Below are 21,452 nucleotides of genomic sequence, written 5' to 3' on the forward strand. Positions count from 1 at the left end.
GTGTAGATGTTATACACCCAATCATACTTTAAATAATTAGGCCAGGACTTGCAAACGAATTATTTGGCTGAAAGTTAAGCTGTTCTGGTATGCTAACCAGTTTTCTGGTGGCCTAAAGTTAATGTTAGTAAAATAAAAACATTAAAACTTCGAATCTGATTTAATTAGGGGCAAGGTAAAAAAAATTATTTTTTTTGAGAGAGTGCTCTTGCAAGTGTGGGTTGGGGAGGGGCAGAGGGAAAGGAAGAATCTTAAGCAGGCTCCATGTATAAGCATGTCCAGTGTGGAGCCCACGTGGGGCTTGATCTCACAACCCTGAGGTCATGATGTGAGCCTAAATCAAGAGTCCAATGCTTAACCAACTGAGCCACCCAGGCGCCCCATTACAAAAAAAAAAAAAAAAAAATCTTACAGCACCAACTGATACTTGAGGAAATACTGCCCAAATGTACTTAGAGTATACTAGTTTAATAATGACCAGCTTAACCTCAGTTTATGTAAATTCTTTTTTTCCCTTTAAAAATAGATTTCTTTATTATTAAAGTTTTTTTAAATTATTATGTTATGTTAATCACCATACATTACATCATTAGTTTTAGTTTATGTAAATTCTTGCTGGCCCACAGATTCAAACTGTTCTACACAACATGTATTATACTTTGGGTACTCAATAAAGAATAAGAAATTTTTCAGGATAAGGCCTGTAATGTTGCTCAATGTGTAAGCTCAAGCTTTATAACTGTCTTGGTCCCTTTATGTCATTATCTCAAAGTTCTTTCTTTATTTTTTTTAAGATTTTACTTATTTATTTGACAGAGAGAGACACAGCGAGAGAGGGAACACAAGCAGGGGGAGGGGGAGGGAGAAGCAGGCTTCCTGCTGAGCAGGGAGCCCGACAGGGGGCTCGATCCCAGGACCCTGGGATCATGACCTGAGCCGAAGGCAGATGCCCAACGACTGAGCCACCCAGGCACCCCTCAAAGTTCTTTATGAATGCTTATTCAGTTTTTAAATATTTGATAGTCACAGCTCTAATGGTAAATAAAAAGGTAGAATGATACTAATGTTTATTCTCAATCATCTGCTTTTCAAAATATATGGAACTGCAGAGGTCTCCTTTAAGTGTATGGTGGTTAAATTCTAGTGTAAAATCCATTGTTCACAAATGTTTATTAATAATAGGTGGCTGTAAATGATGGGAAAATGGAGAAACAAAACACCTTGATTCTGAGCAGCCAGACAATTCGGGGGGAAGAAACTCAGTGCTTTATTTTTCTTCATACTGAAGCTAAAAATACACAAAATCATTTTATTGTACAGTATTTTTTAACACATTTGAAGATGACACTAACTTTGCGCTTCTTACGGAAATCATCCAAATGAAATTCCTCAAGGAGGTTTTAGCTTTTAAAATTGTAGTCTGCAAAGCCAAAATGCCATTTACACAAACACATTTGGAATTTTCCCTTTTCATGATTAAGCCCAAGAGATCTAATTTCAACCTTAAGTTTGATGCAAACATTTTCTGTATGGTGATGTGTGATCGGGCTGTCACCTAGGTTAAGAAAGTGAATTAAACACCACCTGTGTTTTTTACTATTCTTTGTCTTGTGTCAAATGTAAGTTCCAAACTACATTCATTGTTTCAACCTCAGTTTCAACCTCATTTTTGAGAAATCTTGAAACATAATTCTGTGAAAGGTTTAAATATTGGTACTTTCTTGAATACTATCACTGGTGTGCATTCCTATGTTATAAGAAACAAAGACAAAATGTTTCCACTTGAGAAGGATGTGTTTGTTTATACTTAACTGAAATGTCCTTGAGAAGGTCTTTCCTTTTACAATTGAAATAAGAAAACACATGAGTTTACTTTTGCTCTGTTAAAGGAGCAATTTGAACAGTTAAAACTTTTAAAGCTAATAATTTATCAAATTAGACTTGCCTTTACATTAAGGAAGCCAGAGACTAATGTGTTAACCCTTTGGGTTTAGAGGTTTCCTCGTGAGCTCACATGACATTCATTTTAGTGTCATTGGTTCTAATGATCCTGTTAGTTACTTGAGAATTCTGCTTCTTCTATCCAAGTATACTAAGTACAGTTATCACTGTGCTTGTTGGACTACAGGCTGCATTGCTTTGGTTATTTAAACTGATCACTGAATATCTGTCATAAAAGAAGTCCTGCAAGGCGGGACCACAAAGTGCTGAAGCCTTACCTTAAATCATGTAACTAGACCTTACACAGGAAATACATGTGACTTTCAAATGACTTGAACATTCAGCTAGCTGCTGCCGTCCTCCCTGTATAGCTACCTCCTAGTTCTGCTACCAGAGCTCCTCCTGGGTCCAGCTGCCGCCGCCCTCCATTTTTCTACAAAGCCTGGGGCTTTTCTGTATTGCCCCTTTTTCTGGCTAACAGCCTAGTTGTCAGAACCTCTGCATCATAAAGTGTCATTTCTTATGGCTCAGGTAAGGTTTGGGAAGCCAATTCTGGGTTTATTTCTGACAAACTATTGGAACTTGGGATGTATTTTACTATTTAAACACAGATGTTTCAAGGGTTAAGTCATTATGGTTGTTGCCAAATCAGTGGAGGTTCTATACCTAAATATGGTGTTCTTTAATGTTTCTTCCTTGGGAGGCTTTGGCGGCCACTTAACTGCTCCAAGCATGTTTAAAACTAGATTTCAGACTGCAAAGAGGAATGAGGACTCTGGGTGTGGTGGGAATTTTTGTATCTTAATGTTGGTGGTGGTTCCAGGGATATATACAACTGCAAAAACTCACTGAATTGTACATTTTAAAGGGATGCAGGTAATTGTACACGTCATTCCTCAGTAAAGTTGATAAGAAAAAAATTAACTGGTTCCCAAAGAGCAGTTTCAGGTCACTTTACAAATCACACAAGAAACCATTTTGTTTTATATTTGTGCCTATTAAAGTGCCTAATTTGTATTAGCACTTGAACCAGAAAAAGTAGAACTCAGCTTGATCACCCACCTTTTTACCAAATATGGACCTAAAATTATTTTTGACTGTTTGAAAAATTTTTATCTTATAGGATCATGGTTTTCTACCATTGAGGATATTCAGAGGTTGTTTTATGGATTTTGAAAGTCCTCCCAAAAGCAGACATCCACAATGATTTGAGTAATGACAGCCTTGGAATATGGGTGCAGCTTAAGGTGATTACTTTGAAGAATAGCATTCATTTGGGCACATACATTCCAGCATGCTTATGAAAATATCAATCTCATTATTTTATAATCTCACTTGATATGTTTATTCCAAATTTATGAGGCTAAAAGACGACACCGGATATAGAATCTAGCCTTCTATACTATCCTCCCCCAATTTTACCTTTTATTTCTCTTTGATGTAGAGTTTTGACAAATTCATTTTATTTCTTAGATAAAATTTGGAGAGATCAATCCCAGTAACTGGTTAAACATGCATATTTATAAAAGCTAATCGACAATATTGCACAATTTAAAATGTAACCTTACTATGAGTCTGATGTGTTGAACTTAGCAATATAGTGACCACAGGTGAGAACTTGCCATGATCTGAAATTCAAACTAAATTTGACCCGACCTTTGAAAAATGAATTTACAGTTTGTTCGGAGCTGGTTTTCATATACTGTTACACGTCTGGGTTTTTCTGAGTGAGAAAACAGTGAAGTTAATGTTTTAATTCAGGAACTACACTTTTTTTTTATTGGGGAAGTCCATCTCAATTTGGTCATCTAAAGAGTTCGACAATTTGGTGGTTTCGTCCTGTGTTTTAAAGCGCTTGTCCATACTCATTCTTTGCAAGCTTTTCCGTCTGTTACCACCACCATCTAAGTACCTCCAGCACTCCCCGTAAAAACTCAAAGCCTCTTGTTTGTCTTGTCTTCCAAGGGTCAGTTTTAAGGGTTGTATAAGACCAGAGAACTGTCAACAGGTTTTCTAAGTTGGAAGGCAGGTGGTGGCAATGAGTATTTTGGGCTATGTTGAACTTTGTGGGAAAAGGCATGGAATGGCCAAGCCCAGCTTACGTGTACGTGGAAATGGTTGGCCACCTTAGGCTAAAATAAAAGGCCACTGCCACCTACTTGTTCGGATGCCACCGAGGATGTTGCCTCGGTATGTGTGTGTGCAGGTGTTGAGGGGCAGCTCCTGGGATGTTAGGTTCCCTGAAACCTACTCATCGATGAAGTTGGATGGCAAAATCGGCTGCAAATTGGTGAAAATGACCTTCACACTGCAGGCCCTTCTTCCCTGCTTCTTCATTTAGTCTTTTTTGGTTCTATCAAGTCGTTTGGGGAGTTGTAAAAAAGGCTTTTCTTTTTGAGGGCGAAGAATGAGGGTAGAGTACGTGGATGTTACAGTTATGGATTTCTGAAGGTTGACTACGATGGTTGAAAGTGATGGGCTCTTCCCATTTACTACAAAAATTGCAATTCATTAACAGGAAGTTCTTACATAGCTTTACAACTTTTCACACTAGATAAGAAAGCTAGCTTTGGCATAAGGGCATTCTGCTTAATTTTATACTTAGACATTATCATTCTTAATATGTGCGTGTCTCTCAAGTACCACAAGCACTGATGGTATATCTAAAAAATGAAAGACCACAACTCAAATCCAATAAAGTATCAAGTACAAGATACAAGTCCACCCTAGAGCAGGAATAAAACAAATACGGAGCTTAAAAATGCTAGAGCAGCCTGGTCTGCTGCCGGAATCCTCCCAAGCAATTCCCTCCTTTGTTTCTTACTGAAAGTTTCATTTTCTAAAAATAAACCTCTCAAAACCACCTACCGGAATCTTCGTCTCTGGACCATCAAGCAGCCTATAGGTGGAAATCCTAGGCCACGTTTCAGCATATGAATAGTAATATCTCAAGTATGCAATAAATCCAAAGTATACAGATTTAATTTAATTCACCAAAAATGCGTAGTTTTATTTTTGCAGGTAGGTTCTTTTCTTCTGACCTAAATGCTTTATTTTTTCTTCAAGCCAGAAACCCAAAATTCTGAGAGCTTTCAATATTAATAATTGTGCTACAGCAGATTCTGTCATGGCAGTTTATTTCAGAAATTCCTCACCATATCTCAAGAAGTTTCTTTGCATTGAAGTTATTCCTGTTCCCCCTCCCTTCAAAATGATCAAATAATTACCAAAAAAGAATGATCTGGCCAAGGCCAGAACGATCAAATGCTATTAAGTTTCACAGATAAGGTTCCCATTTTTACAAACATCCCCCTAAAGGCAACACAAGCTGAAACTCACATCTGTTGGATACAAAGTGATGGAAAAGGTCACCAGAAATCCAGTAGAAATAGCATTTCTCTTTACTAAAGTAATGCTCACATTGAATTGCAGTACTCGGTTCCCAGTGGCTAACTCTTCACCAGCAAAGTGGATATTTTGAACAATTATCTGGATAAGGCAAGCCAGAGAAACAAACTAAAATGCCCATAGATTTTAGGCAAAGCCACAGGGGTTAGAGGGAGCTGACAGGTAGGTACGAAGAAGTTATTTAAATGATCTGAACAATTACATCAGCTTACTTTGGCTATGTCTATACAAGCAATCTGTTTGTTAGCATTGTTTTGGAAACTCGATTACCAGAATAATATGGTCAATTCTTCTTACGTACTTTTAAACAGGAAAGAATGTCTGCCTAACTTCAAGTACTTTTTATCTGATGATTTAATAAACCAAGCAAGGTCTGGGCCACTTAAACTGTTAGTCAAAACACCACTTGAGTCTCACTCGCAAGGCCTAAATAGGAACATCAAATGGTCATTGGTATTTTCTGGCTAAGGTATCAGCTCATATTTTTCACTGAAATTCAATGAAATCTACAGGAGAGCTTTTGCACTGCCATAACAACTATAAAGTTCTTATTGAAAAAGTATTTGTTTATTATTTAAGTCATTCAAAAGGTAGAGGCCTTAGTTTTTTTTTCAGTTCTTTAATCAAATTGCCGGCAGATGTTTAGATGTTTTGGGCTTAGCTGAAATAGCCTAAATTAGGTCAGAGTAGAATAAAAAATGACTATGGGAGGCAGAAAGAAATCTGCAATGTTCTGATTTAAGTGGACAGAAATATAACTTAGAGCATTTATACCCCTGTAAAATTTGGCATCTTCCAAAAACGATGACTTTGAATTTGAAATCTTTCCTCTTTCTTTGTACTCCACTGGACTTAAAGTTGGAAGTGGAAGAGATTCTTCAACAGTGGTCATTTTCTAATATAATTCAGACATTTTCTTTGCAGGATCTATACCCTTACTCATTATCAGGGACACACTGATGGAATTATGGTGGAATCAAACAAATGAATACAGGTGTCTAGAAGTGACAAGAAAGCCAACTGTAATGGAGGTAAACCGTGGCATAGGTATTTGGACAAGTAGTAAATGATTCTTATACCATGTATTATTATATTTGACTTCAGAGTACATTTTTCACTTTACATTTAAATATGTCAGTCTGAAATTTGGGGGCAAATGAAGAAAATGTATGTATAGCGGCCATTCCATTTTCACATCTCCTATGTATACTATATCATATATATGCTTAATAATAAATGCCTTGCTTTTATGATTTAGTAGATCTGGATTTATTGGTTGGCTCTGTGACCTTGAGCAAATCATTATTCTTCTCTGGGCCTTTTTTTTCTGTTTGTGAAATAAGAGGTTGGAAGAGAGGTCGGGATAGAGTGGATTCTCTCTAAGGTACTCTCTTAGCTCCAATTTTCTCTGTTTATAAATTCACTCTCACATCGGCTTATACTTTCTCTGGGGTCAGATGACATTTAAGCGCTGTATTTGAAATACCTTTCTTTTTTCTTTTTAATTTTTTTATTGTTATGTTAATCCCCATACATTACATCATTAGTTTTAGATGTAGTGTTCCATGATTCATTGTTTGTGCATAACACCCAGTGCTCCATGCAGAACGTACCCTCTTTAATACCCATCACCAGGCTAACCCATCCTCCCACCCCCCTCCCCTCTAGAACCCTCAGTTTGTTTTTCAGAGTCCATCGTCTCTCATGGTTCGTCTACCCCTCTGATTCCCCCCCTTCATTCTTCCCCTCCTGCTATCTTCTTTTTTTTTTTCCTTAACATATATTGCATTATTTGTTTCAGAGGTACAGATCTGAGATTCAACAGTCTTGCACATTTCACAGCGCTTACCAGAGCACATACCCTCCCCAGTGTCTATCACCCAGTCACCCCATCCCTCCCACCCCCCCCCACTCCAGCAACCCTCAGTTTGTTTCCTGAGATTAAGAATTCCTCATATCAGTGAGGTCATATGATACATGTCTTTCTCTGTTTGACTTATTTTGCTCAGCATAATACCCTCCAGTTCCATCCACATCATTGCAAATGGCAAGATCTCATTCCTTTTGATGGCTGTGTAATATTCCATTGTATATATATACCACATCTTCCTTATCCATTCATCTGTCGATGGACATCTTGGCTTTTTCCACAGTTTGGCTACTGTGGACATTGCTGCTATAAACATCGGAGTGCATGGACCCTTTCGGATCCCTACTTTTGTATCTTTGGGGTAAATACCCAGTAGTGCAATTGCTGGATCATATGGTAGCTCTATTTTCAACTGTTTGAGGAACCTCCATACTGTTTTCCAGAGTGGCTGCACCAGCTTGCATTCCCACCAACAGTGTAGGAGGGTTCCCCTTTCTCCGCATCCTCGCCAACATCTGTCGTTTCCTGACTTGTTAATTTTAGCCATTCTGACTGGTGTGAGGTGGTATCTCATTGAGGTTTTGATTTGGATTTCCCTGATGCCGAGCAATATTGAGCACTTTTTCATGTGTCTGTTGGCCATTTGGATGTCTTCTTTGGAAAAATGTCTGTTCATGTCTTCTGCCCATTTCTTGATTGGATTCTTTGTTCTTTGGGTGTTGAGTTTGATAAGTTCTTTATAGATTTTGGATACTAGCCCTTTATCTGATCTGTCATTTGCAAATATCTTCTCCCATTCTGTTGGTTGTCTTTTGGTTTTGTTGACTGTTTCCTTTGCTTTGCAAAAGCTTTTTATCCTGATGCAGTCCCGATAGTTCATTTTTGCCCTTGCTTCCCAAAGGCAAAGGCAAGGGAAGCAAGGGCAAAAATTGAAATACCTTTCTTGATAGTAGCTGGTCCAGAGGGTCTGCAGAGGCCCAGAGGTGAACACAAATGTCTTTTCCTTTCTACTTTCTATGTTACAAGTTCCTACTTTTCTGAGTTAGAGTGAATAAAACTGTTGATGTCACCAATATGGAAGTTATGGCAATAGCTGTCCAGCTTTAACAGCTCACTGGCCTCAATCCCCATCATAACTAGGCCTCAAGGTAGCTAGTGCGGTTGTAAGCCCAAGTCATAAAGACGATAACCCTGAGAAGATCTGAAAAGGAATGTACTGCCCATGAAAATAGGACACTGGTTTCTTTTAGTGGTCAAGGTTGGCTGCTATCATTTCTACATGTTCTGTCCTCAGAATGTAACTGAGAGAAGATTATTTTGGCTCTATAGCTGCCCTTGTTTTCTGACAAATTGATACAGTGACAGCTAGGACAATTTTACCTAGGTTATCACAAGTACATGTATTTGTGAGAAAGAGGTATCTTTTTCTTTTGATGAAACAGGGCCACGTATTGGTTTTTGGTGCCATCAGTATGAATTAGGGAGGTAGCCCGGGTGCTATTTATTATCAAAAGCAAGTTTGACAACTGGAAAAGTCGAATCTGTAAATTTAGAAACCTTCCTTCTGGAAAATCACCTGTTATTGATGTCAAGGTCATTTATGATAGCCCCACCTAGGGGAGCGGGAGAGAAATTGGAGTTGAGTAAATAATCACTTCAGACATGATCAAAGAATTATTTGGGGACAACCAAATAATTGTACAATTTACAACCTCTTATCAAATGGGTCTTGATGCAGCTTGTTCTCTTGATCACTTTTCCTGGGATCTGAGCTTTATTCAGATATATGGAGGCATATATGCATTCTTTGAAAATGTTTCATTTTACTTACTTGTATCAGAAAGTACACACGTGAATTTAGATGGATTTCTGTTACTGTTGACATTTACAAGAACAGAACAACACCTAACTTTCTTACTTTTCTGAGCTACGCACTATTAATTTTCTCTCTAGGACCCACACCTAGGGCTGTTTGGGTCATATGTTAGAGTGTGAACTGGGGACAACTCTGTGTTAATGTTGGTAAAAAATAATAAAAACAAAACAAAACCCCACAAAAACCAAAGCCAAAGGAACCCCCAAAAAACCCACAACCCCACCCTTGGTGAGCAGGTTATCAGTCAGTGGTTATTGGGTCAACTTGATGACCATATGCATTACAGACTTCATTTTTTAACCTGCACGTTCAGATTTTGATGAGGTACTCTTGAGCTGTGGAAAATAATTTGTTTGTATGTATAAATTCGGCTTTCTTTGAAGACAGAATTTGGATTGCGCTAGGGTTATGTTATATATCTAATGTAAGTTGACACATGCAATTCCCCTGCCTGCAATGAATATGAAAACTGCAACCTGAATCAGGTTATCTAGACCTAAAATTGTTTTTTCATCAGAATGCAATTAATGAAAATGAAGATGCTCTTTTCGGATTTCAACACCTCAGCAAGATGTTATTTTTCTGATTAAAAAAATATTTTCAAACCCAGACTTTCACCTTAGAAACGCTTTTGATAGCAATGATGATTAAAACTATCAACAGTAGATAGGCCCCTATATATGTACCGGCTATTTTTCTTGCCAATGTATGAGATGTAGCGACTACTGGTTAGAGTGCAGCAGAAGTTCTTAAAATAGCACACGTCCTAAATACTAATCTCAATACTATCACATTTTGAAAGGTAGTAAGTCAACTGAAACACACAAACACAGGAAAGGAACTCACTAACTTATTAGATAGGACACATACTACGTGGTAAATATTCACTGGCACATCTTGGGAAACTAACACATCTTTTAGAAACAAAACACTCAACAGCCCCCACGATAAGGAGAAGTCGCTGTGTTTAAAAACAAAAACAAGGAGAAGGCCAGTTCTACCTAGAAACCACAAGCTGACAATTCTTTGGAGTCTGTTCAGTCTCCCTTTGATGCTGTTCATCGAATTGGAATGGGCGACATAGATGGGCAGGTTGGCTAGCCTCATCTGATAGCTGGTGGGGACTACCGAGCTCGTCCCGCAGCCCTGTGGGGAAATGGCGTGAGATCCTGACGAAGGTCAGAAATCTGCGTGGCAGCAACAGTAGCAAAGTGGCACCTGGAGCTTCAAGGAAGCAAGGGTAAGAAAAGCAAAGCCAAAAGGGAAAGCACCCGGCTGCACCTCTGCTGATTCGGGGCAAACACCCCTGCAGTTGGTTGTGAGATGGACTTCGAGTTAACAGGCATAAAAAGGCAAATCATAGCAATAATAATAATCATACTAACAAGAACAAAAAAATGGAAAATGTGACTATAAAAGATAGTGAAGATAACTAGGAGTTTCCCTCTCCTTTCTGGTGGTGGTGGTGGTGGGGGGGTGGGCAATGAGGGAATCAGATTCTATGTCACCTCTGAGAGCAAGGAAATTACAAATTTTCTCTTGTGTTCCACAACGGGATAGGGGTTTGACTTAGAGCCGCGTTGTAACTTGTTCTTCCTGTCCATCACCCCATTTGTGCATGAGCAGGTCGCAAGCCTCTCCCCAAGTTTCAAATACGTCCTCCGAGGAGTCTAAAAGTTTAGAATTTGAGGAGCAGATGCTGGATGCACAGTGGAGAGAGCTAGAACAGGCTAGGGGGCATTCACTGCTCTCAGCAGCGCCCCGGGCTTCACCTAATTCTACCTCACTGAGGTTAATTTCGCTTTGAGAGCAGGCCCCTGCTTTCCCTTTCTCCATCTGAGAATATCTGATGTCCTGCCACATATAATGCTGCTGAGCGATGCCATCTGAAATGGTGTACATTGGCTCGGAACTGGGTTCAGACATATGACCGTTAAACTTGGAGAACAGGAGCCCGAGTTTCTTGAGAGAAGGACCCATGAAGGACCGTTTGCTTGATGACTCAGCTTTTGGCTTCCCTTGGGCACCCCCGGCTCTCGGCATGGTTCTGATGAGAGGTGGCCCATGGCAGGCCTTTTTCTTGCAGCCTAAGTTGAAAGAGACACTCTTGGATTTGGCCCGAGCCCCACCACTGCCATCATTGGTATCATCCCTCTGAGAGAGTTCAGTGCTGCTTGTGGAAAAGCTTCTCCTTGAGTGCTTCCTATTTCCTAAGAGGTCAAGTACTTCATATCGAAAGCTGGAGATGTCCTGCTTTAATTCCTAGGGCAAGAGAGAAGACACCTTACATTAAGAAGCTTGGTCTTTAGTTCAAAATAGGCTCATTGGGTGTCCTTTGGAATGTTCCAGGTTTTGCCTAATGGCAAATCACAAAGTACACAGACTACCAGCAAAATCTCACATTATTCCAGCACAAGAAAAGCATGTTAATAATTCTGTGGACAGGGCTGGCCATTGGAAAAATTGTGCAGTTGGCAAAGTTGATTTCAGATGGCCCTTATCAGGAGGACACCAACAGACTTGTCCCTGCTAAAGCGCTAACCTGCAACTAAGGTACTAGCTCTCATCTGCATATAGAAAGACTGTGGAAGATGAAAAAGCTTTTAGGACCCTAAGGAATGAAAGTAGGGAAGTGGAATGTGTCAGGTTAGAGACTGCTCTTTGGGGACAGCGGGTCCTGTCCACTCAAGTCCCGAGGAAATGTCACTTCTTCTTCCTCTTTTTTTTTTTTTTTAAGATTTTATTTATTTATTTGTCAGAGAGAGAGAGAGAGAGCACAAGCAGGGGGAGTGTCAGGCAGAGAGAGAAGCAGGCTCCCCACCTGAGCAAGGAGCCCGATGCGGGACTCAATCCCAGGTCCCTGAGCCGAAGGCAGACGGTTAATTGATTGAGCCACCCAGGTGTCCCCAGGAAATGTCTTCTCTAACTGACGGCCTAGATGCTAGATTGCTCCTTTAAAAGCCACCTTTTAAAAGCTTAAGTTGGATCCTATTGCTCCCCTGCTTAAGACTTTTTAGTAACTTGTCACTGACCTTGGATAAAAGTAGAAATGCCATTCCAAGGGCTACAAGGTCTTTCAAGACCCCGTGTCAGCCCTTCCTACTCTTCCCTCGGGCTCTCTACTGTCCACCTGCATGGACATAGTCTCTCTTGCCTCTGGGTCTTTGCCTGTGCTGTTCTCTCCACTTAGAACACTCTTCTCGGCGATTCTCCTTTATCTGGCTCCTCCTGCAAGCCTCAGCTTAAACACAGCTTCTTCTGTAAAGCTGCCCTGACTCCCCAGATCCCAGTTGTGTCCCTGCTCTCTGTCCCACAGCACCCTGTGTTTATCCTGTCAGAATACTCAGTCATTTGTCACCTTCTCTTGTTACTGTCTGTGTGTCACTCCGTGAGAGTGGGGGCTGGCGATATCTTGCTCATCACTGTACCCCAGCACCCAGTGGGGTGCTTCGCACACAGCAGGCCCTCAATAGATGAGTTATATCTATGGATTAGGATAATGGCCTTTTAAAAAAAGATTTATTTATTTATTTGAGGACGAGAGAGAGAGGTGGGGAGGGGCAGAGGGAAAGGGAGAGAGAAACCCAAGCAGACCGTGCTGAATGTGGAGCCCGACTCGGGGCTCGATCCCATGACCCTGAGATCATGACCTGAGCCAAAACCAATAGTCAGAGGCTCAACCAACTGCGCCACCCAGGCACAGATAATGGCCTTTTTATGTTCCTTAGAGAAGATACATGTGTGGATGCCTGGGTGGCTCAGTCAGTTAAGTGTCTGCTTTCAGCTCAGGTCATGATCCAGGGTGCTGGGATCGAGTCCCACATCGGGCTCCCTGCTCAGCGGGGAGCCTGCTTCTTCCTCGGCCTGCTTGTGCTTTCTCTCTCTCTGACAAATAAATAAATAAAATCTTTTTTTTTTTTAAAGATTTTATTTATTTGTTTGACAGAGAGAGACACAGCGAGAGAGGGAACACAAGCAGGGGGAGTGGGGGAGGGAGAAGCAGGCTCCCCGCAGAGCAGGGAGCCCGATGCGGGACTCGATCCCAGGACCCTGGGATCATGACCTGAGCTGAAGGCGGTCGCTTAACCAACTGAGCCATCCAGGCGCCCAATAAAATCTTTTTTAAAAAAGAAAATATGCATGTGTTCTAAGGTAGGGTTTCTCAATCACTTGACATGTTAGCTGGATGAGCTTGGTTGTGTGGGGGGCTGTCCCATGCCTTGTAGGATGTTTAGTAGCAATCTTGATCTCCACCCACTAGATGTCACACACATCCAGTGTGACAACCAAAAATGTCTCCAGACATTGCCAAATGTGCCCTAGGGAACAAAATTGCCCCTGATTGAGAACCACTGTTTTAGGCTAATGCTAGTATTAGGAGAATTTTGATGTTTTGTCGTAGGGTTTGTTAAATCTTAGATTTAATGATGGATTAGTTGGTCTTCATCTTATATCTCTGAAGTAAAGAAGGCCTTCACATTTGCAGGCATCTTCTTTTTGCTTTCTTGCCCCTCACCATGCATCCTTGCCACAATACTTAAAGCCCTCAATTTCCACACTGGGAGACACCCAGAATATTAAAAGGATGCATAAGGCAAATTTCTTTTGTTCATAAAGCTGATTATGGTGACAGACATTGATGAAATCTCTCCATTAGCTGGATGACAGACCATTCTTTTTTTGAGAGAGAGAACGTGAGTGGGCGGGGGGAGGGGCAGAGGGAGAGGGAGAGAGACAAGCAGACTCTCTGCTGAGCGTAGAGCCTGACTCAGAACTCGATCTCACTACCCTGAGACCATGACCTGAGCTGAAATCAAGAGTTGGACGCTTAACCGACTAAGCCACCCAGGTGCCCCAATGACAGACCATTCTAAGAGAACATAAAAATCATAGCTGGTTTTGCTGTATTATAGGCAGTTAAATGATCACCAGAAACCTCGAACCCTGTGAAGATTATAATGCTTAAGAAATGTGAAGTGAGAAATTAAACCACTTCATGATTCAATTACCTTAAAATTTTCTTCTGTTAGTCCCTCGTTTGTTTTGGAATTTCTTATCATAGCAGCTACATATCTTTTGACTAAATTCCTGATGACTTCCTGGAAATTAAAAAAAAGGGGGGGCATTCAGTTTTCTTCTCAGGCTCTCAGGAAAATAAGAAACACTGTCAAGAAAAAAACATGCTCAGACTGTCTTTGCAATAGGAAATCCTCCCGGGATCCAGTCATTTTCCTCAAAAATCCTGTTCAGTCCATTAGTTAAATGAAGAATGACTGTGTGTCCAAATGTGGTGGCAGAGTGGGCCAGCAAAATCAAATTCATCCAACACGAAACATTTCTGCCCACAAAGAAGGCAAACACAGATTCACATTTACAGAATAATGAGAGTGGAATAATCCTTGGATGGTCATGGCCAATACCCTCCCTTTCAGGCTGGATTAAACTTTAACCCTCCTTGTAAGATGAGAGTTGTTCTTCCCTCTTGTAGAATTGATAAAGTCATTCTTTGGTGTCACAAAGTCTGCTGATTTCAATGTCTGCTAATTACATAATCCAGATATTTTTCTTAAAGTCAATGTACACTTCTCCTTTACAGGGATGACCTCTTTTTTTAAAAAAGATTTTATTTATTTTAGAGGGAGAGTGGGGGAGGGACAAAATGAATCCTAAGCAGGCACCCCACTGATCGCATAGCCTGGTGCAGGTACACAGGGCTGGATCCCACAACCCTGAGATCATGACCTGAGCCGGAATCAAGAGTCGGAAGCCCAACTGACTGAGCCACCCAGGCACCTCAGGATGGCCACTTTTTACTTAGCCTCCTGGGAATGGCACACATGTGGTCACTCTACTTTGTGTCAGGAACGGTGATGATGACAGCTACCACTAAATGTGCCAGGACACGCGCGCACACATACACACACACGATCACACACACATGATCACACATGCATGCTCACCACTCGATTCTCACAACAACCCTGTGAGTTAAGTTATATCACCCCCATTTAACAGATGAGGAAACCGAGGCTCAGCAAAGTTAAGTGACTTGTCCGAGGTCACACCAACTGACCAAGAACGATTTTGCTTAGTCACTGGGACGAGCTTTACCTGATAATGTTGATTCTGTATCAGGCTGTCAGCGTGGCGTTCCTGTAATTGAAAATGGACAGAGAGCTCACATCAGTGGTCTCCCAGCAACCCATCCACTCGAATATATTTCTTTATGTTAGGACTGGAGAATAACACAGGAGCTCCTGCCTGACAAACCCCCAGACCTCTGTAGGTTGGAGTGATTTTATGTTGTTTAATATAGGGACTGTCATGAAGGGTGGGGCAGGGGGGGAAGATAGAAAACAGTTTTGTTTAAAAAGAAATGGAATTAGAGGGTATTATGCTAGGTGAAATAAGTCAATCAGAGAAAGACAATTATCATATGATCTCACTGATATGAGGAATTTGAGAAATAAGGCAGAGGATCATAGGGGAAGAGAGGAAAAGATGAAACAAGACGAAGCCAGAGAGGGAGATAAACCGTAAGAGGCTCTTAATTTCAGGAAACAAACTGAGAGTTGCTGGAGTGGTGGGGGGTGGGAGGGATGGGGTGGCTGGGTGATGGACACTGGGGAGGGTATGTGCTATGGTGAGCGCTGTGAATTGGGTAAGACTGATGAATCACAGACCTGCACCCCTGAAACAAATAATACATTATGTTAATAAAAAATAATAATATTTACTGAGCACCTAAAAAAAATGGAATTTTAAAAAGCCTTACTGTGAAGCTTCTCAAGTTGTGCCTTCTCCGTCTACCATCAGGGTCTCTTTTGGGGCAGAAGGTGTTGTTGAACCAGTTACCAAGGTAGAGAAATGACTTGGGACTGGGGATGATGTTGAAAGGAGGTGGCAAGGTGCCGCCTTCATCAAAGTAACTCATCCAGAGTTTTGTCCTTGCAAACTTCCACTCAATATCGGCATGATCCTGTGAAAGAGAGAAGTTCAGGAATTTGGAATAGGAAACTGCAAAATGCACCCATGCCTCCTTCTAAAAGTTCGGCTTGCTTCTATAGAGGGCAATCTGTCAGTAGGTATAAAAATTCAGGGGCGCCTGGGTGGCTCAGTCATTAAGCGTCTGCCTTCGGCTCAGGTCATGGTCCCAGGGTCCTGGGATCGAGCCCTGCATCGGGCTCCCTCCTCCGTGGGAAGCCTGCTTCTCCCTCCCCCACTCCCCCTGCTTGTGTTCCCGCTCTCGCTGTGTCTCTCTCTGTCAAATAAATAAAGTATTTAAAAAAATTCAAATTACACATACCCCAGGACCCAGTAATCCTACTTTTAGAGATTTATCTGATCATCATACTTGCAAAAAGATGTATGCACAGGGTTGTTCACTGTTAGCACTGTAGCTTGTCATAGTGATATCATTTACTCAATGATGTTATGTCCACAAAATGGCTTGCAATATAGCTATTACAAATATAGTAGATCTATCACCATTTTATATATAGAACATATATATGTGTATATGCGCTTATCCATATATCTGTAAGAGCTCCAAGACCTGGAAGTGAAAAAAGCAACATAAAGCATCTATTGTGTACCACGATGCCACTTATGCACCCGAAGAACCCTTTATATGACATGCTTACATGTTCTAGACAGGTACATACCAAACTGTCAACAGTGGTTATTTTTAAGGAGTGGAATTGATGTGGGCAGGCTTTTTTTCTTTAAGACTTATTTATTTCAGAGAGAGAGAGGAGGGGTAGAGGGAGAGAACCCCCAAGCAGACTCCCTGCTGAGTGTGGAGCCCGACAGGGTGCTTCATCCCAGGACCCCTGAGATCACGACCTGAGCCAAAACTAAGAGTCGGACGCTCAACTGATGAGCCACCCAGGCACCCTGAGGCTTTTTTTTAAAAATTTCATATCATTGAGGTATGATTTCCATAGCATTAAATTCACACATAAAATTCACACACATCCAATTCACACATTTTAGGTTTTCCATGAGTTTTGACAAGTGTGTATATCTGTGTAACCACCATCATAATCAAGATACACACACACACACTTTTCTAGGAGTTTTAAGACCTGAATGGACTGCTGTAACCACCACAGTTAGGATACACAACAGTCCCACCACCTCCCCCAAATTCCTTAGTGTTGCCCTTCTGTAATCAATCTCTCCCCAACCCCTAGCCCCTGGCAACCACTGCTCCATTCTCCAGCACTTTTATTTTTTTAAAAAGATTTTATTTATTTATTTGACAGAGAGAGAGAGCACAAGCAAGGGTGGAGGGGCAGAGGGAGAAGGAGAAGCAGGCTCCCTACTGAGCAGGGATCCCGACTCAGGGCTCGATCCCGGATGCCGGGATCACGACTGGAGCTGAAGGCAGACACTTAACCGACTGAGCCACCCAGGCGCCCCTCCATTCTCCAATGCTTTAGTTTGCCTCTTCCAAGATACCAGATACATGGAATCATACAGTAGATACCTTTTTGAGATTGGCTTTGAGATTTGTCCATGTTCCATTTTAGTGGAACATTTAATTCCAGTTAGGTAACATGCAGTGTTACATTAGTTTCAGGTGTACGATACAGTGATTCAACACTTCCCTGCATCACCCAGTGCCATGTGTCAGGTTTTTAAAGTTTAGCCATTCTAATAGACAAGTAGTTGGAGCTCATTATGGTTTTAAGATGCATTTTCCAAATAGCTACTCATGTTGAGCATCTTTTCATATGCGTTATATCGATATATCCTCTGTGGTGAAGTGGCTGTTCAGATCCTTTGCCCATTTTTATTGCATTGTTTTCTTACAGGTGAATTTATATATATATATATATACACACACACACACACACACACAAACACATACCTCAGAGATATTGCGGTCTTGGTTCCAGACCACCACATAGCAAATATCACAATAAAGCAAGTCAAATGAATTTTTTGGTTTCGTAGTGCATATAAAAGTTACGTTTACACTATACTGTCGTCTGTTGAGTGTGCAATAGCATTATGTTCAAAAAACAATGTGTACACTTTAATTAGAAAGTACTTTAAAGATTTATTTATTTATTCTCAAGCAGACTCTGAGCTGGGCATGGAGCCCGATGTGGAGCTTGATCCCAGGACCCTGAGATCATGACTTGAGCCGAAATCAAGAGTTGGATGCTTAACCGACTGAACCACCCAGCCACCCCAATTAGAAAGTACTTTATTGCCAAAAAATGGTAACCATCATCTGAGCTTTCAGCAAGTCATAATCACTGATCACAGATCACCGTAACAAATGTAATAATATTGAACATGTTTGAAATATTGCAAGAGTTACGAAAATGTGAGAGAGACAAAAAGTGAGCAAATGCTGTTGGAAAAATGGTGCCAATGGACTTGCTCGTCGCAGGGTTACCACAAACCTTCAATTTGTAAAAAAAAACAAAAAACAAAAAACAAAAAACCACAGTACCTGCGAAGCACAATAAAATGAGGTTTGCCTGGGGTGCCTGGGTGGCTCAGTTGGTTAAGCCTTTGGCTCAGGTCATGATCCCAGGGTCCTGGGATGGAGTCCCACATTGGGCTCCCCGCTCAGCGTAGAGTCTGCTTCTCCCTCTCCCTCTGCTGCTCCCCCTTCTTGTGCTCTCTCTCTCTCTCTGTCAAATAAATAAATAAAATCTTAAAAAAAAAAAAAACAACCCATGAGGTATGCCTATATTCTGGATACAAGCTCTTTGTCAGGAATGTGATTTGCAAATGTTTTTTCCCCAGCTGCATCTTGTCTTTTCATACACTCAATGGTTTCTTTCATAGAGCAAGCTGTATTAATTTCAGTGAAGTGAAATTTATCACTGTTGGACTGAGGATCTTAGTCCCTTGCTGGCTATTGGCTGAAGACTTTCCTCAGTTCCTTGCCATATGGGCTTCTTCATAGGACGGCTCATAACATGGCAGCAGGCTTCACTGTAGTAAATGAGAAGAGCCATGGTCTTCATGTACCCTACTCTCTGAAGTGACATCACTTCTGCCATGTCTCATGTTAGACTGAGTCCCTAGCCCACAGTCAAGGGAAAAAGATTGTATAAGGGTTCAGATGCCTGGAAGTGGGGATCAGTGGAGTCCGTCTCAGAGGCTTCTTACCGTATTGCTTCTCAGAAATTGAGAAACTGAATGACTGTAATCTTGAGTAACAAATCCTTTTCTAAGTCATGTGGTTTATAATTCCTTGCTTTTGATAAAAGATAAGGCAAACCTAATCAAGTTATCAGATGATAGATTATTGAAATATTATTTTACAAAAAATCATTACATGACTTTTTGGCATGTAACTCAGAGTTCTAGAAAATTGAATGACAATGGCATAATAAAACTGTCCATTCACATATACTTATTGATATGAAAAGTTTTCTTAGCACTTAATTTTATGAAAATATAAAAATATAGTTGATGCTGAATTTTGTTCCAGAATATTACTTAATATTCTGTGGATATAATAACTAGTTAGATGAAAAACTCTATTCACCTATATAAGCAATTCATTTCCAATAAAAATGTATTTTTATGTCTTAGTTATTTATTAAAATTTGTATTACATTTGTGTTCTTTTGAGGTGTTTTGTACTGCTAATCATGGAATCATAACTAAATTCAAAGGAAATGCTTTAACATTTATTGCCTTCTGGCCACAGGAAATAAAAAATTAAAATTTAATTTATATTTTTGTTATGAAGAACTCTCACAGAGTGATCAATAGTAATAAAATATTTAAAACAAAAATTTTATAGCATTAGGGTAAAATCCTGTGGGGATGTGAATGGAAATAAGAATGCAAGGAGAAAAGGAATGATGTAAACTTTCTGCCTTTAAAGAAGATTTTAGCCATTTAATTTTAATTTTTTAAAGATTTTATTTATTTGTTTATTTGACAGAGAGAGAGAGAGAAAGCACAAGCAGGGGGGAGCAGGAGAGGGAGAAGCAGTCTCCCTGCTAGGGATCCCAATGCTGGTCTTGATCCCAGGACTCTGGGATCATGACCTGAGCCAAAAGCAAGACGCTTAACAGACTAAGCCACCCAGGTGCCCTGCCATTTAATTTTTAAATACATGGTTATCAGTCGCAAATTGCTATGGTATTCAGATTTCATTGGATACATTTAAATGAGTGATTAGGTAGTTTTATTTTAAATGTCAGTATTTATCCTATTCTAGAAATTACATCATTTGCAATGGTTTAAACTTAGGATGACATATTTAGATGTCAACTCAAAAACATATAAAAGGATATATAGATTTTTTTCCCACCAAATTCATTAGAGAGTATGCTGGAAAAGCGCTTGAATGTCCTTGATGAGACCTGGGACTAAGACAGCTTCAATATATAAATTGCATATATATATATATATATGCACACAATTATCGGTATAGTAACTATCACTGCCTTGAGAGACAATGGTGCTGTAGGCAAGCTGCCATGCAGAGGAGGACAGGGGTTCTTTCCACTACATTTCTGAGCCCATAACACCAGAAACAAACGTTGAATTTTCATTTTACCCTCTGATGACCCCAAATAGCCAGTCTTTCATCCGCAGAATGTTTCTGTAGTTCTTGAAATGAAGTAGCTATTCAATAAGTATTTCTTAAGATGAACTGAGTCACAGTTTCAAACTTGCCTAGATATCCTGGTATCTAGAAATGCTCTTTTCTTTTTTTTAATCCTTATGTGAGTTAAGCTTTTTGTTTGTGTTTTAAACACTAAGAAGTTACGTCCCCTTTTTAAAAAAAACAACAGTTGTTTAAAATGCTGAGGGGAAAAAAAGGCATTCGATCTCAACAAAGAATAGAGTCATAAAGTGGGCCAAGTGATAAACCATAGACATCTTTGTGAGCTCAGGAGGCTTTCTGGTGTCCCTCCTTGCCCCTAGTCCATTTAGATGGAGGATATGATTTTGGCTAAGCAATTTGAAAACAGCTCAAGGACCCCCACTGCTACCTTTTCCTGCCCCTAGTACTCAGGTGAGCTCAGGTTGGGAATTTCTATGTACTAACTTAACAGAGAAGTTACTGCAAAGTACTGTCTCAGTAGTGCTTTTCCATTCATTCATCATGTATTAATTCATAGTGCACCTAACCTCCATTCTTTGGTTCCCATGTTGAGCAACGAGCTACTATATTCCAGGCATTGTGCTAGGTGCTGGGTAGAGAGAGATGACTGTCCAAAAGTGGTGGGAATATCACACAGGACATGATTAGCATACAGAATTAATGCCTGAAACCTGAAGATCTGGAAATAAGAGAGCACCTGGCAGGATTAAACTGTGTGAGCTGTAAAGTGATTAGTAAATATTCGTTCATACATTCATTCA

The 21,452-nt window shown here is 40.4% G+C and overlaps 1 protein-coding gene across 1 annotated transcript in view; it reads right to left on the reverse strand.

Annotated features, from left to right (window-relative positions):
* Window positions 1-9,631: 9,631 nt before the first annotated feature.
* The window catches only part of TRPC5 (transient receptor potential cation channel subfamily C member 5), a 128,633-nt gene continuing 116,812 nt past the window's right edge, over window positions 9,632-21,452 (reverse strand). The window contains exons 7-10 of the mRNA XM_045881711.3: window positions 15,871-16,074; window positions 15,207-15,248; window positions 14,105-14,194; window positions 9,632-11,357 (exon numbers count right to left, since the gene is read on the reverse strand). Of these exons, the coding sequence (XP_045737667.1) occupies window positions 10,665-11,357; window positions 14,105-14,194; window positions 15,207-15,248; window positions 15,871-16,074 (1,029 nt within the window). The 3' untranslated portion in view covers window positions 9,632-10,664. The remainder of the gene's footprint in view (window positions 11,358-14,104; window positions 14,195-15,206; window positions 15,249-15,870; window positions 16,075-21,452) is intronic.

This window comes from Mirounga angustirostris, unplaced genomic scaffold, assembly GCF_029215605.1.
Source record: "Mirounga angustirostris isolate CCGP_5_RB_7025 unplaced genomic scaffold, mMirAng1.0.hap1 SCAF_11, whole genome shotgun sequence".
Taxonomy (NCBI): Eukaryota; Metazoa; Chordata; class Mammalia; order Carnivora; family Phocidae; genus Mirounga; species Mirounga angustirostris.